This window comes from Gopherus flavomarginatus, chromosome 6 (assembly GCF_025201925.1).
Source record: "Gopherus flavomarginatus isolate rGopFla2 chromosome 6, rGopFla2.mat.asm, whole genome shotgun sequence".
NCBI lineage: Eukaryota > Metazoa > Chordata > Testudines > Testudinidae > Gopherus > Gopherus flavomarginatus.
The window spans coordinates 65,670,785-65,687,747 of NC_066622.1; the positions used below are offsets into that span (position 1 = coordinate 65,670,785).

Genomic DNA, 16,963 nt, shown 5'->3' on the forward strand with positions numbered 1-16,963 from the left:
CCCAGAGCCCCTTCCCACACTCTGAATTCCTTGGCTGAACCCCCCAGCCTGGAGCCCCCTCCTACACCCCAAGCCCCTCATCCCCAGGCCAGAACCCTCACCCCTCCCACACCCCAACCCCAGCCCAGTGAAAGTGAATGAGGGTGGAGAAGAGCAAGCCACCGAGAGGGGAGGAGAATGTACTGAGCAGGGGCGGGGTCTCAGGGAAGGGGCAGGACAGGGGCAGGGCCTCAGGGATGGGGCAGGGCTGAAGTGTTGGGTTTTGGCGATTAGAAAGTTGGCATCCCTAGCCTCCCACCCTACAGGAACTACATATCCCAGCATGCAGTGTGAGGGCCCCTCCCTATTGGAACTACACATCCCAGCATGCACTGTGAGCTCCCCCCAGAACTACACATCCCAGAATATCTGGAGAGCGCCCCCTCTCCCTACAGGAACTACATATCCCAGCATGCACTGTGATGCCGGACCGAGGTGTTTTCCTCCGGCCAGTGGGGACTGCTAGTCCCAGCATGCAGCCGGGCCCCGTGGCATGCTGGGACTGGCGGTGGCCCGCGGGGCGGACGGAAGCCGGAAGCGGCGCGGCGGAAGCGTGTCCCGGCTGGCGGGGGTCGGCAGGTGATACTGGGTGGCGCAGAGCCATCTTACCCGGCCGGGGAGGGGAGTCCGGCCGCTGCCTGCGCCAGGAGAGGAGCTGGGACCGGGCTGCGGGGGAGCCTGCGCGGGGAGCCGGGGCCATGGGGCGCTAGAGACCGGCACCCGGGAGGCGGCGGCAGCTCCCCGTCCGCGTCCGTCAGCCGCTGGAGCGGCGCCCCCGCATTTGCCCGCCGGCCCCATGGGGGAGGAGACGCTGCCAGCGCTTTGGTAGCCACCCCCGGGACACTGCTTCCACTCCCATCTTGGGGCACCGATCCGGGGCACCGCGCCTCCCATCCAACACCTCCTGGGCAGCCCCCCCGACACTGACCCCTGGGGATACCGGTCCCCCCCGGGCACTGACCACGGGTCCCACTGCTTTCCTCCCACAGCCCCCGAGACCGACCGCAGCGACACGGCTCCCTTCCTGCCCCGGGACCCTGACCCCGGCACCTCTTCTCCTCAGAGCCCTCCAACCTTCCCCTGCCCAGGGCGCTGCTTTTCCCTTCACTCTTCCCCCTACCCCTGGGGCTGCTTCACCCGCGACGCGTTCCCTGCCTCCCAGGCAGTGCGTGAGGACCACCCCCCGTCCCGACTCCTCACGAGAACAGGGGAGGTTTTACAACCATTCAAATACAGGAAGTGTCCCACCTCCAGCCCCCCACTACCTTTTTTTGTGACGGGGAGAAAGCAGTTGGTTTTTTTTTTCTTTTTGCACTTGTAGTGAGAGAAAAGCACAACCTCAGGGAGACCTGACTCTATAGAGAAACTTAAGAAACAAACAACCCCCTTTCCCCCATCAGACTCTCCAGGTCACTTGCAGCTGAAACCTTCAGACTTTCCTGTGTCTGTGAGACACACGCCTGTGTCAGGGCTGGAAGCATCAGTCAACAGACTAACCAAGACCTAGGGTTTAAGTATGTTTTGTGGATATAAAAGTTTTTAAACTTTTTAAAGAACTTGGTATCTTTGGGATTTTTACAAGTTTCCCTTATTTTATGTCACATTTCTGCTCTCCCCGCTTGAGACAGCTGTTGCTCTGTTTTTTCCCTGGTGTTGTAGTATGGGGACCTGAGTGGAGCTGGACTTTTAATTATCGATAAAAGTTGTCCTGGAGTCACGTTCATCCGTCTGTCTGAGTGATCAGATCTGTCCCTTTCCTTCTTCGTGTCTATTGGATGTGATGGAACTCATGTTTGCGGAGTGGGAGGACGGGGAAAGGTTTTCGTTTGAAGACTCTGACCGCTTTGAGGAAGACTCCCTTTGTTCCTTCATCTCTGAGGCGGAGAGCCTTTGCCAGAACTGGAGAGGATGGAGGAAGCAATCAGCTGGACCCAATTCCCCCACTGTCAAAATGAAAGGTGAGATCACTGAGTTTCACTGAGATGTTCTGGGAGTTTGAGTGAAACTTTTGGGTCACATGGGGATGGGAAAACATGTAGACATGTTGGAACCACCCAAGGCATGAGCCAGAATCAGTTGCGAGTAGGGATAGCTTGTGAGTAGAGTTTGCACAAAATTGTGCTAGAAACTTGGATGCAGTGATGGTTTCCTGTTGGAGGAGATTGTTAGCGTAGGTTTTCTGTAGTGCTCTTTTGTCTCAGACCACATCTGCCAAAGCTGTTCTTGGGACTCTGGAGGGAAAAAAACAACCTATGTTGCAATAAGCAAGGTGCATACTTCAATGGGAATAATTAGTCACAGGCTCCCAGTTGTGTTTAACTGAATAAACTGCTACATAAAGATTCTTACCACAACAAACTCTTTAATGAAGTTGTGTGTAGGCTTCCCTCCCTCCCCATTTGTGTACAGCAGTCCATTTTCATGTTCACTCTTCTGTATTTCACTTTATCCTTCTAGTGCCTATAGCAACTTTCAGCAGTAGCTGTTGAGCAGGCAGGTATGGAGATCTTATTGCGAGGAGTGACTGAGCTAGTAGTGTGTCAGCTCCACCTCAAGGTTGATTATATTTCTGCCCTACTGACAGTTATCCCCTTCTGGATGGAGAGAGCCTAATATACAGTACCAGCCTTCAGAAACTGATTTCCAAATAGTGGTAGCTCCTAGCTTTTTGTCTGAGCTGACATGCGTTTGTATTAAACCATTTTATTGAACAATTGTATTAAATCACTTGTTTCAAATGACTTTACCTCAGAACTCAGATACTGATGATACTGAATAGAGCCAAGCAGAATGCTAGCAGAGCTAGTTCAACCTTGCTTACATAACCTTGTCCTGTGTCTCTCCATAGCTCTGTCAATCCCCATTAATTCTGACCTGTGTGACCTCACCTGCTTTTCTATCACTGCTCTCCCCCCAGCTCTGCACCTCTATCCTGAACTACAGCACTTGCTGATTTTCCAAGCCTAGGCCCTTTGTGAACAGAGAATGTTGTTTGTAATACATTGTGCTGAAATATGGTAGTTTTGTGATGTGCACAAATGTCCTCTTGTCATTAGATTAAGACCAGAAAATGTATTTTACTTTGAACCATCATCTTCACATGACAGCCTAATTTTTCTCTGCTTAGTGAACTTCAACGCTGGCACTAGTCCAGGATATTTAACCTCCTTTGTCTGTCTCTGCTGAGTGTCATGGGGCTATGAACAATGACTGGGAAGGAAAGGAGCTTGGAAATCTTGCCGAATGATTGTGCAAGCTGGATGCTTTTTGAGGTGCTGCTGTCATGATACATTTTGGTTTCAGTACTGAACACTCCCAGGTAAAATGAATAAGGAATGGTAGCACCATGAAGTGTCTAGCAAAGCCATGTTATTCTGAGAGGTAGACACCAGAGCCCTGTTCAAAGCAGCATATAGACAACATGGCTCTCTTGTTTTTGTGCGTTTTACTTTAAACCCAGTTGCACGCACTGATGCACTGAAAGAGAAGGTGTTGTAGAGCTGAAAAAGTCCCAGTGCAGAGGGGAAAGTCCCCTCTAGTACTACAAAAATAGGGGTGTGAGACTGGTCCATGCAGGGTCAGGGCTCAGATTGGAGGGGAAAAATGGTGGAGGTTCTCTTTCAAACTCTGCCTCATTTTGGCAACTTGAGGGCAGCCCTTATTTTGTGGGCAGTGTTCCTGGAGATTGTGCAGATGTTCAAATACAATTGTGTGTGCTGCTAGGCGCTGTTGATTTCTGCTCCCCCTCAGTGGGGCTTGAATATTCATTCCATGGGCTCTTCTAGGATACTTTGACATGGTTTCTTCTTGACTGAGTTAGAAATAAGATATCTCCTAATTGTCATCCACTGGTGGCACCAAAATGAGAAACCACTCAGTCAATTGTGCAGATCTGTGATCCTCACTCTCCTTTCTAACATGAAAAATAAAATTGTTAAAATATATACTTTATCACTAAAGCCTTATTGAGAGGAATGGGACAGTTCACACTTGAAAGTGATGGTTCCAGGCTTTCTGCAAATTTACATGGAGAGCTGTACTGGTTATACTTGTTTCACATTTCTGAGGTTTTCTTTACAACCATAACTACTAGATATTTGCCTTTTCTTTTTACGTGGAAACTGATATTCTGGAGAACAAGACGGTAACTTCGAGAGGTGCTAGTTCTGCATATGGTGTGTACTGGCTGTTTCTAAGCAGTAGTCAAGGTTAATCTGTGAAATGTAAAACCTGCACTGTGTGTTCACTTCATAAGCATAAACATAGAGGTACATGGTTTAAAGAAATGAAAAGCACACACAAGAACACAGCATTAGGGCAGTTGGTAGCAAATGTAGACTGGATTTTCCTGAGAGTTCCACTGAGTTACTGGAAACAGGGTAGTTCAATCCTTTTTATGCTCACTCAATCCACCTACCATGAGACTGATCGTAGATGTGTAGGGCTGGATGGGACCCTGGGAGGTCATCAAATCCAGCCCCCTGCACTGGGGTAGGACCAAGTAAACCTAGAGCAGCCCTGGCAGGTGTTTGTTTAACTCATTCTTAAAAACCTCCAGTGATGGGATTCCACAACCTCCTTTAGAAGCCTATTTCAGAGTTTAACTATCCTTATAGTTAGAAAGTTTTCCCTGATATCCAGCCTAAGTTTCCCTTGCAGCGGATTAAGTCTATTACTTTTTTTGTCCTATTTTTAGTGGACATGGAGAAGAATTAATCTCTGTCCTCTTTATGATGGCCCTTACCATATCTGAAGACTGTTATGAGGTCCCCCTCAGTCTTCTTTTCTCCAGACTAAACTTGCCTATTTTTAACCTTTCCTCACAGGTCAGGTTTTCTAAAGCTTTTATCATTTTTGTTGCTCTCCTCTGTATTCTCTCCAGTTTGTCTTATTGTGGTACTCACCCCAGACTGGACACAGTACTCCAGCTGAGGTCTCAGTGGTGCTGAGTAGAGTGGAACAGTTACCTTCTGTATCTTGCATACAACACTCCAGAATAAGATTAGCCTTTTTCATCACTGCATTACATTGTTGGCTCATGTTCAATTTGTGATCCACTATAACACCCAGATTTTTTTCAACACTACTACTGTATAGCCTGCTAGTCCCCAGAGTGAAGTACTTTTGCACTTGTCTTTATTGAATTTCATCTCGTTGATTTCAGACCAATTCTCCAATTTGTGAGGGTCACTGTGAATTCTAATCCTGTCCTCTAAAATGTTTGCAACCCCTCCCAGCTTGGTGTCATTTGCATGTTTTATAAGTGTACTCTTTGCTCCATTATCCAAATCGTTAATGAAAATATTGAATAACACTGGATCCTGGACAGATTATGTCTGGGATTCTGCTAGATACGTATTCTCAGTTTGATAGTGAACCATCGATAACTACTCTTCGAGTACAGTTTTTCAGTCAGTTATGCACTCTATTATAGTGACTTAATGTAGACCATGTTTCCCTATTCTGATAGGTGGTGTGGAAGAATATTTGAACTTCTCCAGTGTGATTTAAGGACTGATAGGCGTACTACTTTTTCAGAAATATTTAGGTGTACTAAAGACTTGTACATCAGAAATGTAGGATAATTGCACCTGCTAAACCCTCATCTAAATTTAATTGCTCAGTATGAGCAAGTGTTAAAAAGACCTTCTTGTCATACTTTCTCTGTATTTTGGGATGGCATTTTCAGCAAATTCACACTATATGTTTTTTTTGCTTTCTTTTCTGTTGTGGAATCAGTAACATTAACAACTCTTGGCAACAGTATACATTTTATTTCAGAAGAATTGTTGATTTCATTACTTCAGTCCATTCAATTGCTTGTTCCTGCTTCTTAGACTCAGGTCATAAGGGACTATCATGATCCTTTAGTCTGACTTCCACACTGCAGACCACAGAACCTTATCCATCCACTCCTGCATTAGACCCCTAACCTCTGGCTGAGTTACTGAAGTCCTCAAATCATGATTTAAACACTTGAAGTTACAGAGAATCCACCATTTACACTAGTTTAAACCTGAAATTGATCCGTGCTCCATGCTGCAGAGGAAGGTGAAGGTCTCTGCTAATCTGACCTGAGGGAAATTCCTTCCTGACTCCAAATATGGTGGTCAGTTGTACCCTGAGTATATGGGCAAGACCTACCACAGACAACTGGGAAAGAATTCTGTGTAGTAACTCCGGCCCTCCACTTCTAGTGTCTCCATCTTGCTCAATGTGCTGAAAGTGAAGAAAGATACAGTTTTACACCTGATGTTTGGCAATAGCTTTTTTGCAGTATTGATCAGCAGCTTTCAAATTTACTAGTTGGACTGAGAAACCAGGCACCCTGTGAATTCAGCACTGTGAAGACTGGAAAAATAAGTCGTGCTAGCCAGCTTTCTACTGAGCCATGTTATTAAATGATTTTCCCACCTTCCAGAAATTTATGGAATTTAGCAAACCAAGCCCCTGTAATGATTCACACTCCACCCCTCCTGTATCATTTGATCCCACCCATTAGCCATTCAAGGACTTCACCCAGCCTCTTTTCCTCTCTAAGATTCAAAGCAATTTTTTTATTTTCAAATAGGCAGAACAAGGACCTCAGTGGTCTCATCATTGACCTTTTAATTTGTTTAAAATAGTTAAAAATTTCATTTACACTTGAAACTAGATGCTAATATTTCTAGTATGAAAAATATTTTCAAGCATATGATCATGTAAACACTTCTGTGGTAGATAAAACAGCTCAAAATCCAGTTGCCTCCCATGCACATATGCACACACAAATCCATTGTGTTGGGTTTTTCTGAAAAATGTTTTTCACATTCCTGTCTTCCCACCCCTAATCTCTTGTGTCTCAAGTCTCTCAAGGACAGATGTTTACCAAACACTTCAGAAGGCAGCCAGGAATACTGAAGAACTGTAAAGTATTGTATTCCCAAATCTTTTTGCTCATTTTGTATTTGTGCTTTCACACCAGCTTCTTGTGAAAGTGTAGTGACAACTCAGACTGGTGTAGTGATAAAACTATTCATATACAGGCAACTCATGTGAAGAAAAAGCTTAAATTTACTTTTAGAGAACTTGAATAGTCGTACAGTGTGTTCTGAAAGGCTAGAACTTGTGCAGAGAAATCGTGGCAGCAGGTGGTCATCTAGAAAGCGTCCTCATTAACTGCAGATTAGTAGCAGCAGGTTTAAATTAATAGGCAGCAGGTTTAAAACAAACAAAAGGAAGTATTTTTTCACACAACGTTGTAAACCCATGAAACTTGCTAGAGGATGTTGTGAAGGCCAAGAATATAACAGGGTTCAGAAGAGAACCAGATAAATTAATGCAGGATAGGTCCATCAACGGCTATTAGCCAGGATGAGCAGGGATGGTGTCCCTAACCTCTGTTTGTCAGAAGCTGGGAATGGGTGACGGGGTGGGTCACTTGATGATTACCTGTTCTGTTCATTCCCTCCAGGGCACCTGACATTGGCCACTGTCGAAAGACTGGATTCTGGGCTAGATGGACCTTTGGTCTGACCCAGTATGACCATTATTATGTTCTTATGGTAGGACTCCTTTGAAGGGGAGTAAATTATAGTATACTTTGTCAGTTGGAAAAAAGCCTTTGCCAAAGTACTGGAAACACCTACTGTGTTAAGTTTGGGGTGCCATACTTTGAAAAATCAAACTGGAGTGAGACAAAGGAGAGCATCTTGAACAGAGGTGGGCAAACTACGGCTTGCAGGCCACATCCGGCCTGAGGGACCCTCCTGCCTGGCCCCTGAGCTCCTGCCCTGGGAGTCTAGCCCCCATCCCCATCCCTGCTGTTCCTCCTCCCCCGCAGCCTCAGCTTGCTCCGCCGCTGGCGCAGTGCTCTGGGCAGCTGGGCTGTGAGCTCCTGGGACAGCGCAGCTACTGAGCCAGGGCCTCACCCAGTGCTCTGTGCTGTGCGGTGGCATGGCTGTCTCCAGCTGGGCGGCATGGCTGCCTGTCCTGGTGCTCTGGGAGGCACGGCTGTAGCTTCGCCAGCAACCAGTGCTCCAGGGTAAGGGAGCGGGGGGGTTGGCTAGAGGGCAGGAGAGTTTGGGGTGGTGGTCAGGGGACAGGGGTGTGGATAGGGGTTGGGGTGGTCCGAGGGCAGGGAACAGGGGGGTTGAATGGGGGCAGGGATCCCCAGGGGGCAATCAGGAAGGAGAGGAAGGTTGGATGGGGCGGCAGGGGGCAGTCAGGGGCAGGAGTTCTGGGGGTGGTCAGGGGACAGGGAGGAGGGGTGGTTGGATGGGGCATGGGTCCCTGGGGGGGGCAGTCAGGAATGAGAGGAGGGGTTGGATGGGATGGCGGGGGGCAGTCAAGGGTGGGGGTTCCAGGGGCTGTCAGGGGACAAGGAATGGGAGGGTTGAATGGGGCAGGGAGTGAGAAGCAGGAGGGGTTGGATAGTGGGTGGAGCTGGTCCATGCCTGGCTGTTTGGAGAGGCACAGCCCTCGCTAACTGGCCCTCCATACAATTTTGGAAACCTGATGCAGTTTTCCCGCCCCTGATCTAAAACACTAGAAGGTTTGGCAGAGAGACCTGAGGAAAGGCTGAGGGCATGATCAGTTTAGAGAGAAGACCCAGTGATAGATAGAAAAGTGTCTAAATTTGTAAAATGTGAAGTAAAGAGGACAGTGACTAAGGGTATGTCTTCACTAGCAACATTAAAGCGCTGCCATGGCTGCGCTTTAATGTGGCTGTGTAGTCACGGCATCAGTGCTGAGAGAGCGCTTTGCCAGCATTGTTTTTAAAAACAGACAGACAAAAAAAACCATCTCCACAAGGGCAGTAGCTACCAGCTCTGGGAGCACAGCTCCCAGCACTGGTGCACTGTCTATACTGCCACTTTACAGCGCTGAAACTTTTAGCACTCATGGGGTGGTTTTTTCACACCTCTGAGCAAGAAAGTTTCAGCACTGTAAAGTGGCAGTGTAGACAAGGCCTAATTTTCATTGACTAATAAGGAGAGAGAGAATTAATGGGATCCAGAGAGCAACAGCCCTTCATTCTCTTACAAAGTCTTCCTCTGAAACATGCAACACATTAATATTAATCATAGGTCAAACACTAAGTACTAAAAGTAGCAACAGAAACTTGTAGTGTTATTTTCTGAAGTTCATGTGTTGTCCCTTATGTTTTACTGCTCTCTACGCTGGAGAGGTCTACGGAGGTATCTGAGGTATTGTCTCTGTGGTGTGCTATATACAGATGTAGAAGAACTTGGGGGTGGTGATATCTAAAATGTGCACTGTCTAGCCTGCTGCTGTGGTGCAGCTTTTACTAGTGTGTTGCATGGCCTGAATTTAATTCCTCTATTTTGTTTATGTTGTGGGAAGAGGGTTTTTTGGCAAGTATAACCCAGTCTTTATGCATATAAAACAGACAGATACAACACACCTGCTCATCATATCTGAAATGGTTAAACAAATCTGCGCACATAGACCTGCAAACATTATAGTGCATTACTGCTCCCAAATATATTAACAGAGCAACTATTAAAAACCTGGTGGCCAGAGTGCAAAAGCCACATATAAACACTCAGCGAAAGTTTCCTGTAAAGAAGTAAAGTAAACGCTTTAAAAACTAGAGAAAATACCACAAAAACACATGATCTAATGAGAGATCAGATATTGCTGGAAATAGGTCTGCTCACATGGGGATGTTAGGGGGAGGACTCAGATGCTAGCAGTACATAGACTTCTCTAGACCAATGTTTCTCAAAAAACTGTCCATGGACTGGTGCCAGTCCCTGAGATCTCCCTGACACAGTTTAGGAAGGCAGCAGGCCGCTCTCCTGGTATCAAAAAAAAGGTTAAGAAACACTGCTCTAGAGTCTAGACTATCAGTCAACCCAGGGAATGTTGTTTCACCTGTTTTGTGGTGGGTATTGCAGGTGTCAGTGACTCTTCAAATAGCAGCAGGGTAAACAAAAGTTAATTAGGAAACAGTTCTTGGATTATTAGAATAAATGGGGCTATGGAATAAGCTTCATGGGGAGGTTATGGAATCACCAGCACTGGAGAGACTATAAGCGAGGCGTTAGGTACTATTTTGTCAGGATCGGTTTTGTAGTGTGCCTAGCACTGGGGGGTTTGGTTTATGACTAGGTCCCCTAGACAGTACAGTAACGCCACTGATACTGCAATAATAATCTTCAGTGCAGCCATGTGGGCCACAGAAGCAGCACAGAGTTCTTTCCCAAACTCAACATTTTGCTTTTGTGATTCAGATGGTACCCAGCGATATCTGCATCTTTTAGGAGTCTCTTCCTATTAGGTGAATAATTATTTAAAGCATATGCCTGCCTCTTCACCTTCATTATACTCCCTACCTCCTTTAGAAGCCCAAAGTAATTATTTCCAGGCTCTCTTGAGACCATTTTGTGTGTGTGTGTGTGTGTGTGTGTGTTTGTCCCTCTCCCAAGAATGAGAACAGGAATGAGATCATAAAAATGTAGTGGAGAGAAGTTTGATTTTTTTTTTCCTAACAACTGCCATTGGGTTGGACATTGGAAAAACTCAGCTATAACCCTCCCCCTTACAATTACACATTCTGATTCCCTTTCTTTCACTAGTGTCTTAAGAGTTTTTGTTTTTGACTTGGTTTGGAATTTCTCTCACCTTTTTATTCAGAGGTCTTCCTGGATTCCCTTTTAGTACTTAATATCTATCCTAACCCACACACCTTGTAGAGACCCTCCAATTGCTGGAGGATTGGAGATCACAGATGTGTCTGTCAGCCCGAGTTTCCAAAAGGAAAGGCGTGATTACTATAATTCTTCTGGGGAGTGAGTACAAGGCTGTCTTACCCAAGGGGATGAGGGTCTGTGTTTAGTCCTGAACTCTGATTTGCTGCTAAGCCCCCTTCTGTTTCCTTCCCTTCTCTTTCTACCTTCTCTATTTGTCCTTATATTTATTTAACTTGTGCTCCTGCTCATAGCTCCTTTCACAGTGGTAACAGGAGAAGTGGCATTATCTTTGTCAGTTTCATTCTGCTGGGCCACTGGTCTGATCTGGTGCTGTGGGCATGCAGAGCAAGGAGAGATTAATTATATTGCTGTTACAGCCACAGCTAGGCTGGCTCCTGGCCAGAGTTCTGCCCCCAGTGCATCCCTGTGTTACCAGTTACAATAGCAGTGTGGAACTAACAAAGACCTGCTGCTGCTCTGATGGTAACAAATATAGGTATGGGGAACATGTGATTCCTCTCTCCATTGAAACCTGTGAGGGGTGGTAAAACCATGAGGTTTGCTGCCGTGAGAAGAGCTTCTACTATCTAAGAGTATACCAGGTGATTTATTGAACCTCAACTTCTAGATTTCCTAAGCCTGTTCTCAAAACAGCTAACCTTTGTAAAATGAACGTGAATATTTTCAACTCTCTCAGCTGATTATTAGTGATGTTACATGTAAATTGTTCTGTCCCCAAAAGCAGTTATTTGGCTTCTTAAAATTTCCAGACTTGGTTCATCTCCAAAATGGCTTAGTGAATTCATGAGACTAAACTGGCAGTAGTCCAAGTTATACAGATCTGTGCTCTGTGTTTGCACTGTCTCTGGTTCAAATGTGGTGAATGTAATCTGCTTCAAGAGCTAGTGGTCAAATGCAACATACTGTGACAATTTATAACTTGGGAATTTCAGTTCCATTTGAAGAAGAGCAACAAAACCAGAAGATGTTACATAAACTGTTTACAGGGAACTTTACTTTTTGTACATTTTTCATGCAAGCTGTGCCTCCCAGAATGCTTCAATTAAACAGAGGACTTAGGAGCGCACAAGCAAGGGAGGTTTTCAGGTGAGATTTGAGAAGTAAAGGCTGTTCCACTTACCAGGTAACTACAGAAAAGGCTTTCATGTCAGTAGTGGCAAGACTGAGGAGGGACATGAAGCTACTACTTCACTGAGAAAAATAGTTAATGTGTGTGGATTACTTTGTTTTTTGTAAGGTGTGGTAGTATTGTAGTCACCTTAATGTGTCAGCAAACACATGCTCAGTATAATAACTTAAATATTCAAAGTGGTTTTTTTTCCTGAAATGCCATATGAAAACAGCTATTCAGTATAACTGAGCTGAGGCTTATGGGCTGCTATGATGTCTAGGTTTTCTTTTTAAAGCAAAATATATATAATATAATTAATATAAATAATTAAAATAGATATAATTACTGTATAGGATATTCATGAAAACTGAGATGCCCTGACATGTTTTCATATATGCTCAGAATTGAAGGCAGTCCTAATGGCTCACAGTAGGTTGTTGGCATGGATGTCATGTAATGCTACTGATTAGTCTCTAATCCATACTAGGTTATTGATTGTTTCTGGGTGCTGGATGATAGTATTTTTACTAGTTTGCTGTGGAAAAAGATACCCACAAGTTCTGGAATACACACCTAAATATAAGTAAAACCGCCTTCACTAAATAAGGACACTCCACCAGAGAGAGAGTTTGCATCATGGAACCTGTTTCCTTATGGGCAGGCGGTTGGGACGGGACCCACTAACTGCTCTCCCCTAGTTGTCCCTGACCACCTCACACTGGAACCTATATGGAGTATCACAGAACAATTGCAACTCATGCTTGAGGAGGACTGCATCCTGAAATAAACCTTTCCTATACTCCCTCGTCTGGCCATCAAACAACCCCCGAATCTCTCCAAGCTCATCATCAGAAGCAGGCTTCCCACAGACCAGGACCTACCAACGCAAAGCGACACCAGACCCTGCCAGAATAACAGATTCAAAACCTGTGGACGTATCTCCACTGCTACAATGATCAACACCCTCCACAATGTGCCTTTCAAGATCCATGGGTCCTACACGTGCCTATCACAACATGGAGTGTACCTCATCCCATGCACTAAATGTCCCAACAACAACAGCTATGTGGGTGAAACCAGACAATCAAATGAACTTGCACAGGAAAATGATACAAGGCAAAAACACCCCATCACCTGTGAGTGAACACTTTTCACAAAGACATCGCTCAGTGTCTGACCTCTTAATCCTGGTTCTCAAAGGAAACCTGCACAACCCTTTCAAAAGGCAGGCGTCAGAGCTTCAATTCATAACTCTGCTGGACACTAAAAACTATGGATTTAGCAGAGACGCTCTTTTTATGGCTCATCACAGCAATGTGCAGTGAACCCTGTTGTCTGGTAACCTTTAATTGCCCTCTTCATTTTAAGTGGTCTCCTACGGCATGTGTGAAACCCCTACGCTAAGCAGTCTGTCCCATCTTGTATTTAGCTCAGATGCTCTGGTTACTTTCTCCAGATCGAACAAAGAGCTCTGTAAAGCTTGTCCCTTCCACCAACACAAGTTGGTCCAATAAAAGATACTACTACCTCACCTATGTTGTCTCCTTCAGATCCTGGGACCAACACAGCTACAACAGTGCTACAAACAGAAAAACAGATACTCTTTTTTAACATTTGCTTGTTTGATTATGAAGCTATTGGAAGACTTGCAGCAAAATTGAAGAAATTAGAAAATGCACAGGAAGGATCAATGAGTGCTCCCCAGAACCATTGTGCGAATGACACTTGGGTATTCCTGGGAGATCTTGGTAGGCCACTACCTGAGCTGATCACGGTGAGACACGTTATTGCTCCATAGTTCATATTGAAGCTAGCTTTCCATTATAAGCTTGATTATTCTTGTACTTGGACACGCACACACTCTTCCTCATTTGTTTCATATTGTAAATATCATGACATTTCATGGTGTCTTATCGGAGGGTGGGTGTTCTTAGGAAGACTTGGAGAATTCGTACAAATGTATTGGATTTCAAAATTTCCACTATTAACGTACTTCAAAGGTTTTATGAGGCTTTTCTGTCTCTCCATAGCTCAGAGGTAGCCTATCCTAACAGTCAGAACTGATTTATCTTTTGGTGCTTGAAGTGTAGGAATGTCTTTTAGTATGATTTCAAGGGTTATTATAGTAATTAAAGATTTACAACTCATTTCACACAAATACTGAAATCTATTTAAGCCTAAAATCCAATTATAAAAGTTACTTAAACTGTTTGTCATGGTAAAAAAGCAAATGTTGCAATTTTATTTGAAACCATCTTAACCCATTAATCCCTTTCCAACCCCCCACCCCCAACCCCAAAGTTAATGGCACACATTTTATCAAATAGATTAGATTAAATAGTCTTTCCTTTGAATGAATTGATCTTTAACATTTTTAAAGAGGAATATACACAGGGTATTGATACGATTATTATCGAAATGGTACTGGGTCTTGTTCTGATAAAGCATGTTATACATAATCCATATTATCTCTTGTGAAGTACTGTGCCCTGGAGGAATGGGCAGCAGTCAAGAGGCCCTGGTTCTCACCAGGACTTTTGTGGCCTTGGATGAGTTGCTTTTTTCTCAGTTTCCTGAACCGTAAAATAACCATACTTATTTACCCACCTCACTTATGTTTTGTGAGGCTTAATTAGCTAATGACTGTATAGCTCTTTTAACAGAAAATACTAAAAATGCTAAGTATCACTAGTTTTTCTGTCTTCTCTAAGCACACTTTTCTATAGAGCAGGGATGGGCAAACTTTTTGGCCCTAGGTCACATCTGGGTATGGAAATTGTATGGCGGGCTATGAATGCTCACAAAATTGGGGGTTGGGGTGCGGGAGGGGGTGAGGGCTCCAGCTGGGGGGTGCGGGCTCTGGGGTAGGGCCAGAAATTAGTAGTTACGAGTGCGGTGCAGGGTGGCCTCCAGGCTGGGGCAAGGGATTGGGATGTGGAGGGTGAGGACTCCGGCTGGTTGTATGGGCTCTGGGGTGGGGCTGGGGTTGGGGATGCAGGAGGGTGCTCCGGGCTTAGACCAAGGTGTTCAGAGGGTGGGAGGAGGATCAGGTCTGGGGCAAGGGTGCAGGAGGGGGTCAGGGGTGCAGGCTCTGGGCAGCGCTTACCTCAAGCAGCTCCCAGAAGCAGCGGCTTTTCCCCCCTCTGACTCCTACGTGGAAGTGCAGCCAGGTGACTCTGCATGCTGCCCTGTACGCTGGTGCTGCCCCTGCAGTTCCCATTGGCCACGGTCCCTGGCCAATGGGTGCTGTGGGGGCAGCGTGCAGCGTCCCTTGATTGCCCCTACATGTAGGAGCTGGAGGGGGGATATCCCACTGCTTCTGGGAGCCGTGCAGAGCAGGGCAAGCTCCCGACCCCACTCCCCGTCTGGAACTCGAGGGCCAGATTAAAACAACTGGAGGGCCCTCGGCCGTAGTTTGCCCACCCCTGCTATAAAGCATTAGGACATTCTGCAGAAGCAACCTGCTTGTTTGAACTTACAGAGACAGCCCAGCAACTTTATTTTGGCTTTTAGATGACTGCAGGAAAAAAAATTCAAACAAGAAGAACATTTTATAATCCAACAGTTTAAATTAGGAAAAGTCAAGTTAATTTTAAAGCATAAGCACTATTTTGGCAAATCTATCAGCTGATTTCTTTATATCTTCCAAAAGTCTTAAGTTGCTGAATAGATTCAATGCCCTGGGGAGTTTCTAAATTCTCCAGGTCACAGGAAATTAGGAGGACCCACTAATTCTATCAGCTGTTTAAAGTTTAGAGTATGTGAAAGGAAATTGACTCATCTGAGCCAATGAAGTACTTGCGTTTAAAATTAAGTGCTTACGATTTTCACTGGCTTAGCCAGGAGGTGGTTTCCTATTACTGCCAATAAACTTGGCTGCACTTTAAGGCAGTTTATCTTGCTATCAGCCGCTGGAAATTTAAGACATGAAGCAAATGTAGATTCAAAAATTAAGGCGGTGTCCAGTTACGCTCCAAGGAAAAGTGCTATAGAAAACTTTGTGAATGACAGTTTCCCGACCTATAGCTGTTGGGAGCCAGGGGCAGTTGAAAATATCCAAGATCCAAAAATGGAAGTGAGGGATGGGTAGAATAGCAGACACATTGGCTTGTAGCAGCCATGAGCTTCTGGGGTAGGATAGAGAACACAGAGAGAGAGAATGTGCTTCTCCCGGTTAGCACACTTGCCACAGAAGATGGAGCCTCAGCTACAATCTAGGGACAGGAGCTTAAAGTGGAATCCCAGCCTCTTTCCCAGTTGAAGTGAGGAGGGGATCTGGACATTACTTCTAGATGGTCCAACATCTTGTATCATTCTTTTTTTTTTAGGTTTAGTTCTTTATCAGGTGTCAGGTAAAGTTTCCCAGCCCCTCTTTGTAAGTGACTGTGGGGAAAATGGAGAGATTAATGGAATAACGTAAGAAAGAAATAACATGGGATTTTTGGAACAAGAAATGATGTAAGTATAAGGGCAGCGTTAGATGCCACAATGCAGGGAGAGAGAGAACTGGAGAAAGAAGTTTAAAAAAAAAAAAGTCATACTGAAAAGAATGTAGGAATGCCATGATCTACTATAGACTATAAAGTAAAATGAAGGCTGTAAGGAGTTGATGTAACAAAAGGAACCTTATCCAGAATTTTCAAGTGTATGTAATGAGACTCTCAAATGACATAGTCCATCCATCCTGCATGACTTCTAGATGGAAAAGATGGAAAACAAGAATTGGGTGGGGAAAAACTGGAGGCACGAGTTCTTGCTCCAGCTCCTGTACAGTGATGTGCAATATTGAAACTCCTTCTGCATATATCATGGTCATGCCCCTTCTTTCAGAAATCTTCGTAAGAGATAAATATTGCACTGGTGGAATTGCAAGGACTAAAAGGGCTAGTGTTCCACAATCTAATTTATTGGGGTTGTTACTTGACTTCCCACCAATAAATTACTGTAAACAGTTAATTGTGACTCTGTCTGCTACACTTGTGATTTTGGGGAGTAGGTTTGTCTTCACGGTTGGAGATCTAGCCAAGGAATGGAAAAAGTGAAACAGCCTTAAAAGTAAATGTAGCCAACTTACCATCTGGCCTCTTTTAAAATA

General features: G+C 45.0%; 1 protein-coding gene across 8 annotated transcripts in view; it reads left to right on the top strand.

The window, feature by feature from the left end:
- The first annotated feature begins 539 nt into the window (after nt 1-539).
- Nucleotides 540-16,963, top strand: part of ZSWIM8 (zinc finger SWIM-type containing 8) — a 132,428-nt gene continuing 116,004 nt past the window's right edge. For 2 of the 8 annotated variants that reach the window (XM_050959912.1, XM_050959915.1), the window contains exon 1: nt 781-1,997. In XM_050959912.1, coding sequence (XP_050815869.1) covers nt 1,820-1,997 — 178 coding nt within the window. In that variant the 5' untranslated portion in view covers nt 781-1,819. Of the gene's footprint in view, nt 619-778; nt 1,998-12,554; nt 13,643-16,963 lie in introns of those variants that run through there. The other 6 variants (XM_050959909.1, XM_050959911.1, XM_050959910.1 and 3 more) reach the window with 6 other exon arrangements.